General features: G+C 28.8%; 2 protein-coding genes across 4 annotated transcripts; one reads left to right on the top strand and one right to left on the bottom strand.

The window, feature by feature from the left end:
• The first annotated feature begins 1761 nt into the window (after nt 1-1761).
• On the top strand, nt 1762-5394 carry LOC129618875 (DEAD box protein 52 homolog). 3 transcript variants are annotated; one of them, XM_055533901.1, is made up of 8 exons: nt 1762-1934; nt 2008-2181; nt 2235-2420; nt 2486-2814; nt 2889-3222; nt 3289-3445; nt 3528-3599; nt 4950-5088. In XM_055533901.1, exons 1-7 carry the CDS (start codon nt 1863-1865, stop codon nt 3593-3595), a joined length of 1320 nt encoding a protein of 439 aa, XP_055389876.1. In that variant the 5' UTR covers nt 1762-1862; the 3' UTR covers nt 3596-3599; nt 4950-5088. The 3 variants fall into 3 exon arrangements, with proteins under 3 accessions (XP_055389876.1, XP_055389875.1, XP_055389877.1); XM_055533900.1 differs by having other exon boundaries at nt 3289-3599; nt 4950-5276; XM_055533902.1 differs by lacking the exon at nt 1762-1934 and having other exon boundaries at nt 2067-2181; nt 2249-2420; nt 3289-3599; nt 4950-5394.
• Nucleotides 5395-5514: 120 nt separating this feature from the next.
• On the bottom strand, nt 5515-15659 carry LOC129618876 (protein halfway). Its single transcript, XM_055533903.1, has 8 exons — nt 15498-15659; nt 7007-7659; nt 6720-6954; nt 6537-6662; nt 6213-6371; nt 6053-6163; nt 5710-5991; nt 5515-5652 (listed from the first exon to the last, which is right to left on the bottom strand). Exons 1-7 carry the CDS (start codon nt 15513-15515, stop codon nt 5710-5712), a joined length of 1584 nt encoding a protein of 527 aa, XP_055389878.1. The 5' UTR covers nt 15516-15659; the 3' UTR covers nt 5515-5652.
• Nucleotides 15660-16894: the final 1235 nt, after the last annotated feature.

The raw sequence follows: 16894 nt of genomic DNA, 5'->3' as shown, positions 1-16894 counted from the left end.
TTATTTATTTTTTCATATTACATAGTTTCTTATGAATACACATTCATACATACGTAGCGGTGATATGCATTTTTTTTATTAAAATGCTTAATTTATATTGTCTACATTGTGGCTTGACGTGAAATCAGTTCGAAACTTAAGCTGCGTTTTTACTATGTTAGCCTAAAAGCCCAAAACGACGTTTAGCTATTAAACTTCAAATCATTATTAACATTTCAAGTCAAGTAAGCAACTTTAGCGAAGCCGGCTTCAGGTCAAGTAAGCAACTTTATCGAAGCCGGCTTCAGGTCAAGTAACGTTTTATAGGCATAATAATAAGCTTAAAGCAGCCATACAAACGGGGTACGTACATATTACTACATCATATTGTGTATCTTCCTTGAATAGGTATGTTTTGTATAACAAAGTATGGAATTTTAAATTTATAACTATTACTTTCATTCATTCGAATGTTTTTAGCCAACTTTTATGAAATAAAAAATAAAATATGAAAAATAAATTTTGTTATCAAAATAACAAAATTTTTAGCTGACTTAATTTAATTTTCAGTTCAATGTTTTTGGTACACTCGTTTGTTAACAATATATTTTTTTTTTTCATGTCTACACAATCCTTATTACCATCTACATATTTCTAAAGAAAAATGGATTATTTTAAGATTTTGGAAGTGGCAAGGTAACGAAAAGTAACGGAAACAAGATGCAAATGAAAACTAACGGAATGGAACGAGTCGAATTTGTTATTAATAGATATACTTTGCTATTTTTTGATAGATATACTTTGGTTCAAATATGAAACATACTCGTATACCCTTATTATGATCGGCGAAGCAATTGGCTAGGCAAGTCTAATACACAAGGCGAATCGAATGACATTTTAAATTATGATCGGCGAATGCTTTCATTACCGCAAGCCATCAAAAAACCTACCGAAAATAATGAGGTTAACATATGACAACCACACATGCATATGTACATTGTTTTTGCTTTTTTGTAAAAACAATTAATTTGCCCTATCCCTTTAGCAATGTCGTGGTTGTCCTTTATTAATTTAATTAATGCTCGAATTGTTTTTGGTTCGTGTAAATGCTTTTATACCAAATAAAATAAAGTTAGGTCAAACCAATACAAAACAAATGGTTTGTTGAAAGCACGACCTTATTTTATATGGTTTTTTTTAATGTAATGGAGTTTACCGTTAGCTTTTTTCGTTTATAGAAATTTGAAAAAGCTTGCAGTTCCGGGAATATAAGGTGCCAAATATTCAAATTTTACAAATTTCGAGTGGGGTGGAGATGGGAAAAATTTTTCTCCTGTAATGTAAGATGTAGACGAAAAACGACATCGAAAATTTGGAAAAAGGGTTTTAGATAACGGTAAATTTTAACGGCCATTTTGTTTTTTTAAAATTCAGAAATAATATTTCGCGATAGAAGAAGCCAGCCACTATTTTTCTGCTTTTGCAAAATTTGAAAAATACTTATTGTTTCGCTACAATAAATAGTTAAAAAATATTGCGTGACATTAATTACCCAAGGAGTAGTAAAATTAGTTTATGTTTAATAAAATGTAGCATACATACGACATTTAAAATGGACTATTTATTTAAAATGGAGGAAAATTATTTACAAATAGTAATCATTCTAGTTTACAAATAAAATGTCACGGCTGACAGATATGTTTTTGTTATGTCAAGGTACTTACAGCTATCTACATAACTAAGTTTGACATTACAAAAAAACTGTATTTCTGTCAGTTATTAAGTACTAAGTACACTTTTTTATACAAGTTATTTGTATTGTGCTTTTAAGTAACTTTACAAACTCTGATATCTGATTATCGATCAAGGAGAAATTTTGTAAAATGGGTTCAAATGAAATATTTTATAGCTTAACTCGTGGAGTTCACTTTAAAAAACGAAAACTTGAAGAAGATGTAATTCATATTGCTAAATCACTTTTATTTATAATTGTATCTTATGTATATACATCCATATGTATATTTTTAGGAGAAGTCGCATGATAAATTTAGCTCTAAAAAATTTAAAAAAGAATTCGAGGATATTGTTGACAAGAACGAGATAGAGATTTTTAATAAGCAACGTAAAGCACATGAGGCAAATGAAAAAACGCCAAAAAAAGAAAAACAATTTCTTCAAGGATTTTTAGTTAAAAATACAAAGGTTTTTTTTTAGTAAATATAAAAAAGGCAGGCTGTGCAATATTTAATTTTTAGTTAAATGATTTCAGAAAAAAAAATAAAATAAATGTAGCTGGAAAACGAATTCCTAAAGCGATACAAAATTTTGAAGCCCTTCAAGTTGATTATGAAGTTCCTAAAATCTTGATAGACAATCTAAATTGCTGTGGCTTTTATGTACCAACACCGGTCCAGATGCAGGCTACTCCTGTTATGCTAAAAGCAAATATAAACTTAAAAAAGATGGTTGTTGAATTTAAATTTTAAATGCAAATTTTTAATTTTAGGGTCGAAATGTAATGGCTTGCGCTCCGACAGGTTCTGGGAAAACTGTGGCGTTTTTAATACCAATTATACGTGATTTAAGGGTTCATCAAAAAAAGGGATTTCGGTGCATTATATTATGCCCAACAAGGGAATTAGCCCAGCAAACATATAGAGAAACTCTGAGGTTGACTGAAAAAACCGGATTGAAAACTCACATAATCAGTAAAGTCAAAAAACTAGAGGAAAATTATGATTTAAAATTTAATAACAAGTATGATATACTTATATCAACACCTAATCGTGTAAGATTTTTGCTTCAATTTCATCCTCCAAAGATAGATTTATCCAAGTAAATGATTTTCATTGTATAATTAAACACTAAAAATGTATTTAATATCGTATTTATAATAAAAATGTATTTAGTATCGAGTGGTTTATAATTGATGAAGCTGATAGACTCTTAGAAGATGGTAAAAATAGTTTTAAAGAGCAGTTTGATGATATTTGGAATGCATGTTCAAACACAAGTAAAAAAATGGGTCTATTTAGCGCAACGTATACAACGCAAGTTGCAAAATGGGCTTTAAGAAATTTAAAGCAGTTAGTGAGAATTACAATTGGAGAAAGAAATTCAGCAACAAGTTTAGTAGACCAGGAACTTTTTTTTGTTGGAAGTGAATCGGGAAAATTGTTAGCTATAAGAAATATGATTCAAAATGGTTTAAAGCCCCCAGTTTTAATTTTTGTTCAAAGCAAGGTAAATTTTTTTTAATATTTTAATGCTGAATAAGCAGTAAGATTTAAAATTTCGTATCTATGCTAGGACCGAGCACAACAACTTCTTTCTGAATTACTTTATGATGGAATAAACGTTGATGTTATTCATGCTGATCGATCTCAACAGCAACGTGATAATGTTGTAAAAGCTTTTCGTGAAGGAAAAATTTGGGTGCTTATATGCACGGAATTAATGAGTCGGGGTATTGATTTTAAATGTGTTAATTTAGTTATCAATTATGACTTTCCACCTACTTCCATTTCTTATATACATCGCATCGGTAGAACAGGCCGAGCTGGAAGAAGGGGGAAAGCAGTTACCTTCTTTACGCAGGAGGACCAACCAAATTTGAGAAGGTGAGCTTTGAAATGAAAATTAAATTTCAAAAATTTTTTTCATCCTCGATCCTTTTCTTAAGATTGAATTGTTTTGTCCAATTATGAAAACAATTATAAGAAAAGTAGAAATAGAAGTAAAAGTTGGTATGTAAATTTCCTAAATTTTGTCTAAATTGTCCTATTTTTCGTATGAATGAAAAGAACACGTGTAGAATCAAATAAAGAAGCATTAGTTTAAGAGGTGTACTCGTATAGTTGTAAATGTAAAGGAATAACTATATGGAAAAACGAGATTCTTGATAATGATGTGAGTGTACATATGTAGGTACATCATTTTTAAATAAAAGGGATCTAGGAACAGAAACACTAAAATTAATAATTTATTACAAAAGAAATTTGTTAACTATTTTTAATATACTTCCAAACAATTAAAAGATGTTAAAATTAAGTTTTTTTTCTGCAAACCAGAATTCCAGGAAAAGAATTTTTGGAAAAAATTAAAATAAATGTACATATATGTAGATTTTTCAAAAATTCTTATTTTTGAAAAAAGTTTTATGGTTAACGTACTGGAAATTTGTAAGTTGAACCTGCATTTTTAAATGTCTTAAGATTTTATTTATTTATTATTGAAACTTATAGAATTAAAATTTCATTGAAGCTTATTATAGAATTAAAATTCGTCTACTGTAAGTTTAGATGTCACAATATAATTTATGTATAGTTTTTTTTATATATTAGAAGGCCCAAATAACATGGTGTATTCCTGTTTTGAAATGTTTGAAATGCTTTTCTTATTTCAATGTTTATTTCATAATTGTTTTGAGTTAGCTTAGTAGCGTTGTTCTAAAATATTTTTCAAAATTATCTTAATATTATAATATTATATGCATTCGCCACGTTTATAAACTAATTAGTTTACAATTAGTTGTACAATTTTTTAAATTAGTTTAACTTCTTGAGTTCTCCGTTAGGAGATTTATTAGCTTGCTGCTTATCCAGTTTCAATGAAGGTACCTTGGTCAAATGTTTAAAATATATTTGGTCAAATATTTATCCGCCACAACTAAAATACAATTAAGATATCTCAGTAATTTTGATTTTATAAGAAGAAAAAATAGTTTTAATAAAAGACCTTTATAAGAAACCCTCCGAAAATACTGTTATTGAAGTGGTTACGAAAGGGCACTGAAACAAAAAGTGCTTTTTAATATATTTGTGCTGTCTTTACTGGTGGAATAATACATTTTTTTTGTTTTTAGGAAAAGTATTTTGTAAGTTAATAACACAATTAGACAATTTCTCATCTTTTTCTCATAATTTAATAAATTATATTACTAAAATATTTCTACATATAATAAATTTCAGTATCGCGCACATCATACAAAAATCTGGGGGGCAAGTTCCAGAGTTTATGTTAACTCTAAAGAAACCAAAAAAATCTGAAAAGAAAAAGTTGGCGAATTACGCACCTAAGAGAGAGGATATTTTAACCACTCCCAAATTTGTGTTAGAGAAAAGGAAGACAAGTAAAGAAAATCTTTCCCAGATTGGAAATGGTAGAGGTAATACAAATTCGAAAAAACACGAAAGTTTTAAAGAAAAATTAAATTCCAATGGGCATAAGAAAAAGAATTTTGTACTTTTAAGCAAACGTGGAACAGCAACTAAAAATATATAAATAACTTACTTGTTGGTGTGTATAATATTACATTTTATTATAATTTTAATTTTGTTTATTAAATATAAAATATTTGATAAGAATTTGAAAAAAGTTTTGTTCTTCATTTACAAAAGTAAAACTTACATTTAAGGCACGTACATATGTATATGTATATTGTATATAATTAGTGTGTAGCGCATACACATAAAAACATTAACATTTTTGTATCAAAACACTCATTTATAAAGTACTTTTAACTAAATATAACAACTATTTAATTTAAATAAATAAACTAATTCACATCCATGTATGATATTGTTGTGTCTATATGTACCTACATATGTGTATATCATAAATTAAAATTTTTAAAATCTGATCATTTCAAATTATAGTTTTGTCATCCCTTTCCTATCAAAATATTTATAATCAGGTTATTTTTTTAGTTTTTAATAACTTCAAAGAAACCTATGATTCACAAAGCCAGTCACAAGGCAACTTCGGCATTTTACTAGCAGGCCACGGCAAATATCCTGATGTTTTAAATTTCCAATAATCATATGACACCTTGAAAATTAGGGCAAGCAAGAGTATTACTTCTGATGCTATAAGATAGTAAATATAGTCGGTCCAATCGTGCGACGATTGGCACAATTCTTTATCAGTCAATTCAATAACTTTTTGTGGCATATTATTGCAAAGAATATGATTGTAATCCGGTATATTATTATGCCTCTCTAAAAGCCAAAGCTGTAATTTAGAATAAGTTTCAATCATAAAAGGAAGATGTAGTAGATATGAATTATTTTACTTTGAGAATATTTGCAGAATTGCAATCACATTTTAATTTATTTCCTCCCAAATATAACACTCTTCCTTTTGGATTGTGGTCTAATGCATTCGACAAGAGATAATCCGGTATCTACAAAGTTTTCAAATGACTAAAAAAGGATAAAACAGATAATACATACATTGTCAATGCTATTCCATCTTAAAAAAAATTTTTGAAATGTTTCAATAAATGGTGTTCCTTCTAATTCATACATTGAAGATATTTGATTGTTGTCAGCATCAAATCTTAACAAATTTTTATAATCCAGTGAATGAAATTTGTTTTCAAGACTTGTTATCTAATTAATAATCATTTCAGAATTAATTTATAATTAATATGAAAAAGTTTTTTTAAAGTAAGGTATATGTTTAGTTTTTCTTAAACAAAATATTATTCATATGCATATCCAAAAAAAAAAAAAAAAGCAGGTATACAAAAGTCCTTTTTTAAAAAATAAACTTACATTGTTATTCGAAACATTTAAAAATATAGTATTTGGAGGAAGTTTTTCTGGAAGTTTTGTTAAACCTAAACTCGAACAGTCAACTCTCGCATTAAAAACTAAATGTTGTTCTGGGTTGATGCCTTCCTGCCGGAAAATGAAAATTGGAAGTAATATTTTATTTTTATCATATAAAACACTTACCCCCTCAAAAAACATTTGTTCTGGATCACATTTACATTTGCGGTTTTCTGGTTTAGGACATTCATCATTCAAAATTTTAGCTCTTTCTAGTTGACCAATTGGCATAGTTTCAGTAGAATTAAACCAATTATAAGTTGTATTCAATAAGCAATGAGTTGTTTCTGGTTCGACAAACGTGATACTTCCTCTATCAATTGATTCCAGTAAAGAATGGCACAGAATACGTTTATTACCCCTATAAACAAAACTATATTATATCGTGTATTTTACAATATACATTCTAATACTTTATATCCACTACTAAATTCCTGTGTTGGCTTAAGTTTGGAATTTTTGATAAGTTATTGAATGATATATCCAACATTTGGAAATTATTTAAATTCACGAGAGCTCTCTGGTCAATATGTGTAAGGTTGTTATTTGAAACATTTAGACATTTTAACTTCGCGTGTCTATAAAATTCACTACTTAGATATTTTATGTTACCGTCTGTTATAGCCAAGGAAGTTGCTGGTTTCAAAATAGATAATGATATATTAAAGGTTCTCATTGTTACATTTCTCATATGAATATTTGTCCAATTGCCCTTATAACATGAAGTTACTTGTAAAATGTCGGTAATATTGCAGCAAACAAAAGTATTTGTAGTGTTTGGATAACTTCGACAACGGCAGTATGGCTGTACATCCTTTTCATTTTGTTCAAACAATGTAGGATTTGTGCAATATTCAGCATCGGCATGGAAACAGGGGCTGCTTGGGGCTGGTGTTGCTGTAGTTAAAACCACCGAAGTTTCTGTAGGTGCTTCAGTCGAGGAAAAACTGTCAAACGACTCTATTTGTTGAGTATCGATGCCATCTTCTATGGCCAGTGTCGATTGTGTATAATAAGATAATATAAAAAAATGGAAAACCAAACCAAATATTTTTTCCAATAGATTCTAAAATAAAAATGAAGTGTACTTTTTTATCTCTGCATAATTATATGGTTATAGTACTATAATATTTTATAGTTGATAATAATTAATAAACGTAATAAGAGTTTCGCACTTAAAAATTTTTTTTTTTTTTCTCTTTATTGTTCCGACCAAAAAATACATTTTGACTAGGACAATCTATTTATCTCTAATAAATATATAACGACTTATAAACTATTGATGAGCCAGTTCATGTCGCTTCGTCCTTTTTAAATGGAGTACTTCATTGCCAGTGTGTATCAGTTTCTTCGCTTCCTCATTTTGATGGTTCGTTAGTTTTTCTTCATGTTTAGAGGCAAATCTTTTGATTTCACTCTCAACACTACTAATTTTAAGGTCCCTATGTAGATCATCATTGCGAACATACCATAGTGCGCCAACCATCTGCCGAAGGATCTTGTTTTGAATAATTTCCACATTAGTTTTTTTCGCACAACCCCAGAGTTGGATTCCGTAAATCCATATTGGTTTTAGCGCCTGTTTATTATATAATAAATTAGGATTTTATTGTGGATAGACAGTTCGGAATTACTGCCCAACAATCAATTTAGTTTTCTTGATTTTATACTTAGTTGCTCCTTTTTCATTTCTATGTGGTTTTTCCATCTTACCTTCGCATCCAGAGTCATACCCAGATATTTTGCAGAATTCGAATATGGTATTGTTTTAGAGTCTATTGTGATCGGGAGTGTTGAAATGTTGTTGTTTGTGAAGTTCACATGTGCGGATTTAGAGTCGTTCAATTTTATGCGCCATTTCTTTGCCCAGCTAACAACGCCATCCACTGCAACTTGTGTCTTTTCAGTTGATGAACTGACATTGTCAGCTACTGCTAGCAGTGCGGCATCGTCCGCAAATGTGGCTGTGGTGACTTGATCCCCCACAGGTAAGTCACTCGTGTATAAAGAGTATAGTAAAGGACTAAGGACGCTGCCCTGTGGTACACCAGCACTTATGTTTTCTAAGTCAGAATACTTCCCGCCATATCTTACACGGAATTCTCTGTTCGTCAAGTATGAGTTTAGTATTTCATAATACTGTAACGGAAGGTCACGATGAATTTTGAATTTCAGGCCTTCCAGCCAGACCTTATCGAAGGCTTGCGACACATCAAGAAAGACTCCAGTACAAACTTGTTTTGCTTCGAGAGCTGATTCAATTTCATTGGTTACCCGATGTACTTGCTGAATAGTCATATGACCATCCCGGAATCCAAATTGATGTGAAGGTATTAGATTTCGATGTTGAATAATGGGAGATAATCTTCTGTACAACAGTTTTTCAAAGATTTTTGACATAATTGGCAGCAGCGATATAGGTCTACACGACGAGACGTCAATAGGGGATTTGCCCGTTTTTAATATTACTAGGTTCTTCATGATTTCACCAGTGATGAGATCGAAGCCCGGAGATTTTTTGTTACTGATGTTATTAATTTCAGATTTGAGCTCGGCTAATGTTGTTAACGGAATTTCTGCCACGTCATTTTTATAAATATAACTGGTATCTTCCTCATCACTCAACTTAGGGAAGGGTTTAAACACACTTTTCAAGTGAAGAGCAAAGATATCAGGTTTTTCCTTCTCAGTTTTCGCCCACTGGCCGTTTGGTTTTTTAATTGGCGGGTCCCGGATTTTGGGACGCTGGGTTTTTTTGGTTGCCTTCCATAATGAGTAATCTGTTTCTTTATCGTTATCCAGTTCGCTTAGATACTTTCTGATGGACTCGTTTTTAAATTCAGTAATCAGCTTTCTTAATTTGTTGTTTAATTGATTAACTTTTGTTTTGTCGGCTGGATATTTTGTGATTTGCCACTTTTTCCTAGCCTTTCTTTTTTCTTTGATTAGCTGTACAATTTCAGAAGGATAACTCTTTTGTACGTTCTTTGACTTAGTTGCAGGGGTACTTTCGAATGCAGCTTGCTGTATATCCGCCGTAAGTTGCTCGACCTCTTTGTCCAGTTGTGCACATGTGAGAATTACGTGCCCAGGCAGTGAGAAGAATATTAGTTTTTCCTTGAATACCTCCCAGTCGATTTTTTTATTTATCAATCGGGGAGCAGTTTCAATAAAGTTGTCACTAATAGTCAGTGTTACTGGAGTGTGATCAGAATTCAGGTCGAAATGTAATTTAATTTCCAAAAAGTTACTATTGATTCCTGTAAAGACAAAAAAGCCCAAAAGGTCAGGTATTTTGTTTGGATCAGATGGCCAATATGTTGGGGAGCCCGTTGATAGGAAATCACAATTTTTTTCTCTTGCAGCGTTAAAAAGGGCTCTGCCCCTAGGAGTTAGCAGTCTCGAACCCCAGAAATTGTGCTTCGCGTTGAAGTCGCCACCAATTATGAAATTGTTATCAAGATGACTAAATATATCTACAAACTGTTCTTTCTGAATGGAAAAGCCAGGTCGACAGTAAATAGCAGATACTTTGAATATTTTATTTTTAGTTTGGATACAGATTGTTGTGAGTTGGATACTTGATGTTTCAATTTTGTAATCTTCATACGACAATAGATTTGCCTTGACAAAAATTGCTGTACCTCCATGTGCAACGTCGTTTGGAAGGGAAGTAAAGTAGAAGTTAAAATTACGAATATTAACATATGACTGGTGAGTAAGAGGCGCCTCGGTATTAAGCAGATGTCAATATTATAGTAATTAAGAAATATTTCAAGTTCTTTTAGACGGGTTTAATAGTTGCACTTAAAAATAGATATAAAATTCTTGTACGTACATATATACATATGCATACATACATGTGTAAGCTGTTAAGAATTGTGTATTTTGGAAAAACTTTTACGATCTTTAATCAACCAACCAAAATTTACACGGAAAGGTGGCCGTTCTCGAGCTACGCCTGTTAAAAAATTAGTCCAAAATTTTTCTTCATATTACAGATAATTAGGAATAAGTTTTTTAACAACAGAATAAACATCAGGCTTGTTTTACGCTCTAATGCAGTGGTCGCAATAAGATTTTATGCCAAAAAAGATGTGTTTTTTCAAACCAATATTTCGGCGTGCCGAATCTATTCCATAAAATTAAGTAGTATTGAAAATCAGAATCCTTATATTCGTTTTTATTAAAATCTTTATTTATTTCATTTATTATTTTATTTTTATTTATATTTAAACATAAATTTATTATAACATTTTAGTCAAAATTCAAATTCAAATTTGAAACCAAAATAGAAATTATGTTTTTAACAATATTTTTTGTACTGAGTTTAAGCCCAATTATATTTTGAAAAAAAAATTAAAAATAAGAAAATTGTGCTTTGGAAAGTAACAAAATAAATAAAAGAACTTTTTTAAAAAAAAAAATTTAATTTCATATACTTATCACGCTTGCCAGCAAAGTTTCCAAGCGTGCCAATCTTGGCACGCGTGCCACGTAATTGCGATCATTGTTCTAATGTATTGTTAATAAGCAAAATATATCTATCAAGAAGTAGTTCGACTCTCCGTTTACATCGCACTAATGCAATCACTCACCAATATTTGTATACAAAAAATTCCTTTAGCTAAAAGAGTTAAACAGTATACCTTCTTATTTTCATTTTTATACACATAAGAATTTTTGGGAGAGGGAAAGAGAACGCAATACATGTCTGCCTGTTTTTTTATAATGTATTTTTAAAAGCGGAAGTTATTTACAAATACAAAGTAAATTTTAAAAGCAGGAGTTTCATTTCTCTAATTTATTTCACTACAAGGTGCTAGAAATGGTGTATGCATATTATAAAAGCGAAGCGATTTAAAAACAAAATTTGACTATTAAAATAAATAAAATAAAAAAAAATATAATTTACATATTACTGGTATGTATATGTATATAATTTGAAGAAGGACAAATAATATTAAAAATTTAAAATTTGTAATTAGTAATTGTCATTACATTTATTGTAATATAAACTATGAATTTTTAGCTCTTTTTCAAAAATTTTTTGAAAAAAAAATTGCCTATTAGTTTCACTCTGTCCGTCCGTACGTCTGTCCGTGTGTCTGTTTACAAAACTTCTACACCCTTGAAGATAGAAAGGTGAAATTTTATACGTACATAGATCTTTATAAGAAACCCTTTTCCGGAGAACAAAATTTTCACCTATCTCCCCCGCCCGCCCTAAAAGTTATACCCCCGTAAAACCCTAAAAACGGCATTTTTTAACTATTTATTGCAGTGAAACCATAAACATTTTTCTAAAAAAATGAAAATAGTGTCTGGCTTCTTCTATTGTGGCATACCATTCCTGAATTTTAAAAAAACAAAACGTTTTTTCCAAATTTTTGATGCCGTTTTTCGTCTACATCGTACGTTACAGGAGTCTGAAATTTTAGCAGCTTTTAGATATTCATAAATAGTTTATTTCGTTAGAAGAAAATTTTATCTAATCTCCACCCCCTCTCAAGTTAACACCTCTCGAAATTTGTAAAATTTGAATCACCATATATTTGCGAAAGCACAAGCTTTTTCAAATTTCTATAAACGCAAAAAGCTAACCATAAAGTCCGTGTCATTAAATAATATAGTTATTTTTCTTAACTCACACAATTAAGCCTTAAAATCGAGCATTATGTGAACCCTTCTGGTTGTCGAGTGACGTGAGTGCGAGAAATAATCGAAAATGAATCGTTTCAAGTGAAATTGATACATTTTAAAAAGAAATTTCGGCGAGTAAAGTTCAAACTAAAAAAAATTTTCAGTATATATATTTATATTTTTAAATAATAAAAAAAGTCATTTGCATTACGGTTTACGAATTCATCTCATTCCGGTAGTGATGAAATTAAAAAAAAACAACAATTGAGGATCGAAAGATTTAAGATTAGCGACAGCTCTAATCTATTGGATTTGCCAAATTTTTTTTAGTAAATTAGTTGCAAACATTTTATTTTATTCACAGATTTATAAACTATTACAGACTTCCAAAGGAGGCCTTTGTATATTTACTGAATATATTCGAGGATTTTTATATCACTATAAAAATTATATTCAATATTATTATAACTTAATATACAATACTAATAAATATTATACAAGTAATTTTCAAATATTCGTAATATTCCATATTAAAGAAAAATAAACAGTAAATATTAATAACCTCAAATAATTAATATAAATAAAACTACGGCAGATTAGTCACCTACCTAGTTAAACTCTATGACGCTATGAAACTAGTGCATGAGAAATCATGCACTAGCCCTATGCTCCTTCTAGGAGTGAATAGGGAAAAAAAAAAAAAAAATATTCAAGGGAAAAGCGAATACCCGTAAAAGGCGTACCCTGTCATGAAATTTCAAATTCTTTAAATTTATAAATACTTTCACGCTAAAAACAAAAATTAAATTATATATTTTATAACTTGATTTATGTGTAAAATTAATTTTTTTATGATTTTGTTAAATTGTTTTGTTTTAACTTGCATTTTTGGTTTATCCTTTTTTCTTGTCACTTGTAAATACTTTTCGACAAAAAACGTCGTTTCAGTACGACATATCTCGCAGGGAATTTTTTGTACACAAATATTGGTGAGTGATTGCATTAGTGTGATGTAAACGGAGAGTCGAATTACTTAGTAATAAATATATTTTGATTTGAATTAAAAAAAAATTATTTCAGATAATTACGCCAAACGACATTTCTAATAATAGGGCTGTACTAGACTTTCCATTATTAAAATTTCTGTATAATTGGGATTAAAATTAAGAAATTGCAATAAACAATTATTATAAAGTAATGCTTCGAATTTTTTACATTTTTAAATACTTTTTCATAATAATATGAAATAAAAATATGTTTTATTCATTTACGAGCATAAATTATAAATTTATAGCATATACAAATACGGGCTATTGTTAAATCTAATTGTCGACAAATTTTCGTGGATTATGACCTTATAGGTTCTATGTGAGTATGAGTAAGGTAACTCGAGTTTCTTATCCGAAAAGTGGGCATAAAAATTAGTTTCATATAATAATATATATTAGAATTTCGATTCAACAAGAATAAATTTTAATTCAGTTAACGTAGTAAAAAATGATAAGCTTTGGCTCATGTGTTTTTTCTTTGTCAAAAATTATTTCATATTTAATTCTTTGACCAGACAAATTAATTTTGACATATAGAAATTTGAATAATTTTTTGACGTTGTCAAAAACAGTTTGAGACTTATTATTTATTACGATGAGTAATTTTTTTATTTTTGTCTCCTGAACGGACTTAATATTTTTTTTCCAAAAATGTTTTTCACTTATTTTCATTTTGAGTTTTATTTTGGAAAAGTTTATCCGATAATTTTTTAATACTTGTCAAAAATTCAAATATTCATTTACATTGAATTTACATTCAAATTTGTTTCTGACATTGCTAATTTAAAAAAAAAAGCATTATTAAATACCAACTATGGGTAAGATTTACCAAAAAATAAATTTTCTCGTAATACCAACCATGAGTCAAAATTACTCACAGACTTTTAAAAATTCAATTAAGATTTAAAAATAGTTATATAAAAAGCTGTAGTATACAAGGAAGATATTTGTTATACAATATAGAATCCACTTGAGAGAAAATAAATCACGATATATTAAAGAAATTCGCCTTTCAAGTACGAAGTGAGTGAATTTTACTCGTGGTTCGCAACCCAGAGTTGAAAATTTAGATTTTAGTTGAGATTAATGTTATAAAAAAATCGTTTCTAACTGCCATGTGAACCTATAAATTTTGGGAATTTTTTTCCTTTGATAAACACAATGGCGTTTATCAAATTATAACATCAAATATAATGCGTTACAATTGTGCAGACTTATATTTTAGTCATGTTGAGATTGTTAAGCTAATAAAATATAAAAAAATTTACCATAAAAACAATGCTTTGTTTTCTAAACTGACATAGTAGAACAATGATGTGTAATTTTTATGAAAGGATCTTACTACATACATATTTATGTAAGTTTTTAGATTAACCTACAACCTTCGGAGAAACTCATTTAGGAAATTAAGAATTTTATGACTATTTTTTATAAAAGTTGGCAATCAACATTGCATTAGCAATGAATGGCAATATACAGTACACAAATACAACATGTAAACACGAACATACTTATAATAGCTTTTATATCATGTATTCTTTATTTATAATTCTAAAAAAAAATTACACTTAATATGATAATTAAAACGATTAAAATAAATTAGCACTTTTATTCACATATTTCAAAGCTTTTCACAACTGTATTATAATCATTAACTATATTTCAATCATTAACTGTGAAAATATTTATAGTTTTAATTAAATACTTCGTACTAATGAATTGATTACACTGAAATTATGGACGTTTTGTTAATTTTCATTGATCAAAAAGTAACATTAAAGCACGATTGTTGTACTTTTAAAAAAATCGCAAAGGAAGCAAAAAATTTGAACCTTTACTATTTTATTTTGTTTAAGTAGTTTTTTTAACTGGCCTAATTCACCATAAATACATATTATGTACGTACATGCCTATATTATGCATATAAATTTGTATATATGTATGTACATGAGGACATTTATGCAAGTGTAAATTCTTAAAATAAACTTGAACTGTAATTAGCCATACGGATTATCAAATAATTTTGGAAAACAAATTTTTAAAAGAAAACTTGTTTACATAGTTTGTTGTTTTGACGTACATACATATTATGTATTTGGGTAGTTAATACATACAATGTGAAATCAACCATAAACATGATAGTGTTCAGTACCCACGACCCACCCAATATAAATGGATAATGCACAATATTCTATTTTTAGCACTTATTTACCTTTGATGAGAACTTCATTTTTGCAAGAAGTTAGAATAGGCACTTTTGTAAGTCTTAAAATAATTTACATTGTACAAGTATTATAAAATAAAAAGAAGGCACAATGTTTTGTTAAAATTTATCATTTTCTTTCCACTATTCACTATTCGTTGTTCAATTCAAAACAATAAATATTTTTCTTTAAATGTCAATGCCGATGTTGTTGGAAATAAAAAACTTGTTGCACATGAAAGTGTTGCCAGGTTGAAAATCAAATATTAAAATTCTTTTTGATTTATTGTATGTTAAAAAAATATATTTGGCATAAGGGTTGAGTATTCAAAATACTGTAGCGATTTCAAATTGCATAATCTTTTAAAAATCATTAAATGATGAGAAAAAAACGGATTCTCAAACTTAAAATGGATTCCCATAATTCTACAAATATTGTAGCATTTACATTCCATTATTTCTTTATTCTCAGTTATGCAGAATTGACTGATTAATTACATATATAAACTCCTAATAATGCTATCAAAAAATAAATTGAAAAAGAAATGTACAACAGATTTATTCAAACAAATGATTTATTTTTACATTTTGGTCAAAAATTTGTATTTATGTATGTATATACGCGTTCTAAAATCGTATATTTTCATCAACCATCGTATATTTTCGTTTATATTCTTCATCTTCGGAAGAATAACATAGAAAAAAAAACAAAATATTCTGAATCATCATAACGCATATGAAATAAACTAATGTTCCAAAAAGAATCTTTTTTACGTTTGGTTTTACTCATGAGCTTAATTAGCCAAAAAAAAAATTCGCGTTAATTACAGGCATTTATATTATGTTATAATAGCAAAAATAATATTAATGTACATGTAAGAGTACATATGCATATAATAATTAAGGTTGAATTTTGGACATAATGTCGAGACATCCGACATAATATTAAATATAAAGTAAATAAAACTAAAAATACGGGACAAGTTTACATTTTGGCGCATAAAGTGAGCTTCTGATAAGAGCTAAATTTACATTTTTCTAGGTGTGTTAACTAGAAGCGTACAAGCCTCCTTAAAATTTGTGAGGAGTATTTAAAAGGCATTGTTGTAGTTTTATGCAACATATTCTGGCTAAACTAGACAATGTCTTGCGGTCGGTTATGTGTTGATCATATCAAATTTTTTTTTATGTAAATCAACATAATGCATGCAAAGAATATAACATAATTATTATGTTAGTTAATATGTAATAATAAGCTTATGTCAAACCTAATTTGTATATGACATTTGTACGTTTAGCTTCATTTCAATATGAATTTATTCTTGCAGAGCATTACCATATTTATATTTAACATGTGATTCATGCACATTGTACAGGTACTAGAGCAAACCGACAATACAATATAG

This window comes from Condylostylus longicornis, unplaced genomic scaffold (assembly GCF_029603195.1).
Source record: "Condylostylus longicornis isolate FDR11 unplaced genomic scaffold, ASM2960319v2 ptg000010l, whole genome shotgun sequence".
In the NCBI taxonomy this organism is placed as follows: Eukaryota; Metazoa; Arthropoda; class Insecta; order Diptera; family Dolichopodidae; genus Condylostylus; species Condylostylus longicornis.
The sequence above is the reverse complement of the archived record's forward strand: the minus strand, read 5'-3'. Positions and strand labels throughout refer to the sequence as shown.

Bases quoted from the DNA above. Each gene is read 5' to 3' on its own strand.
- LOC129618875 (XM_055533900.1), top strand. From the start codon at position 1,863: ATGGGTTCAAATGAAATATTTTATAGCTTAACTCGTGGAGTTCACTTT. The intron at 2,421-2,485 runs GCAAATATAAAC...TTTTAATTTTAG, and splicing joins CTACTCCTGTTATGCTAAAA to GGTCGAAATGTAATGGCTTG. The intron at 3,600-4,949 runs GTGAGCTTTGAA...AATAAATTTCAG, and splicing joins GACCAACCAAATTTGAGAAG to TATCGCGCACATCATACAAA.
- LOC129618876 (XM_055533903.1), bottom strand. The intron at 6,372-6,536 runs GTAAGTTTATTT...ATTATTAATTAG, and splicing joins TAAATGTTTCGAATAACAAT to ATAACAAGTCTTGAAAACAA. The intron at 5,992-6,052 runs GTAAAATAATTC...TCTAAATTACAG, and splicing joins ATTCTGCAAATATTCTCAAA to CTTTGGCTTTTAGAGAGGCA.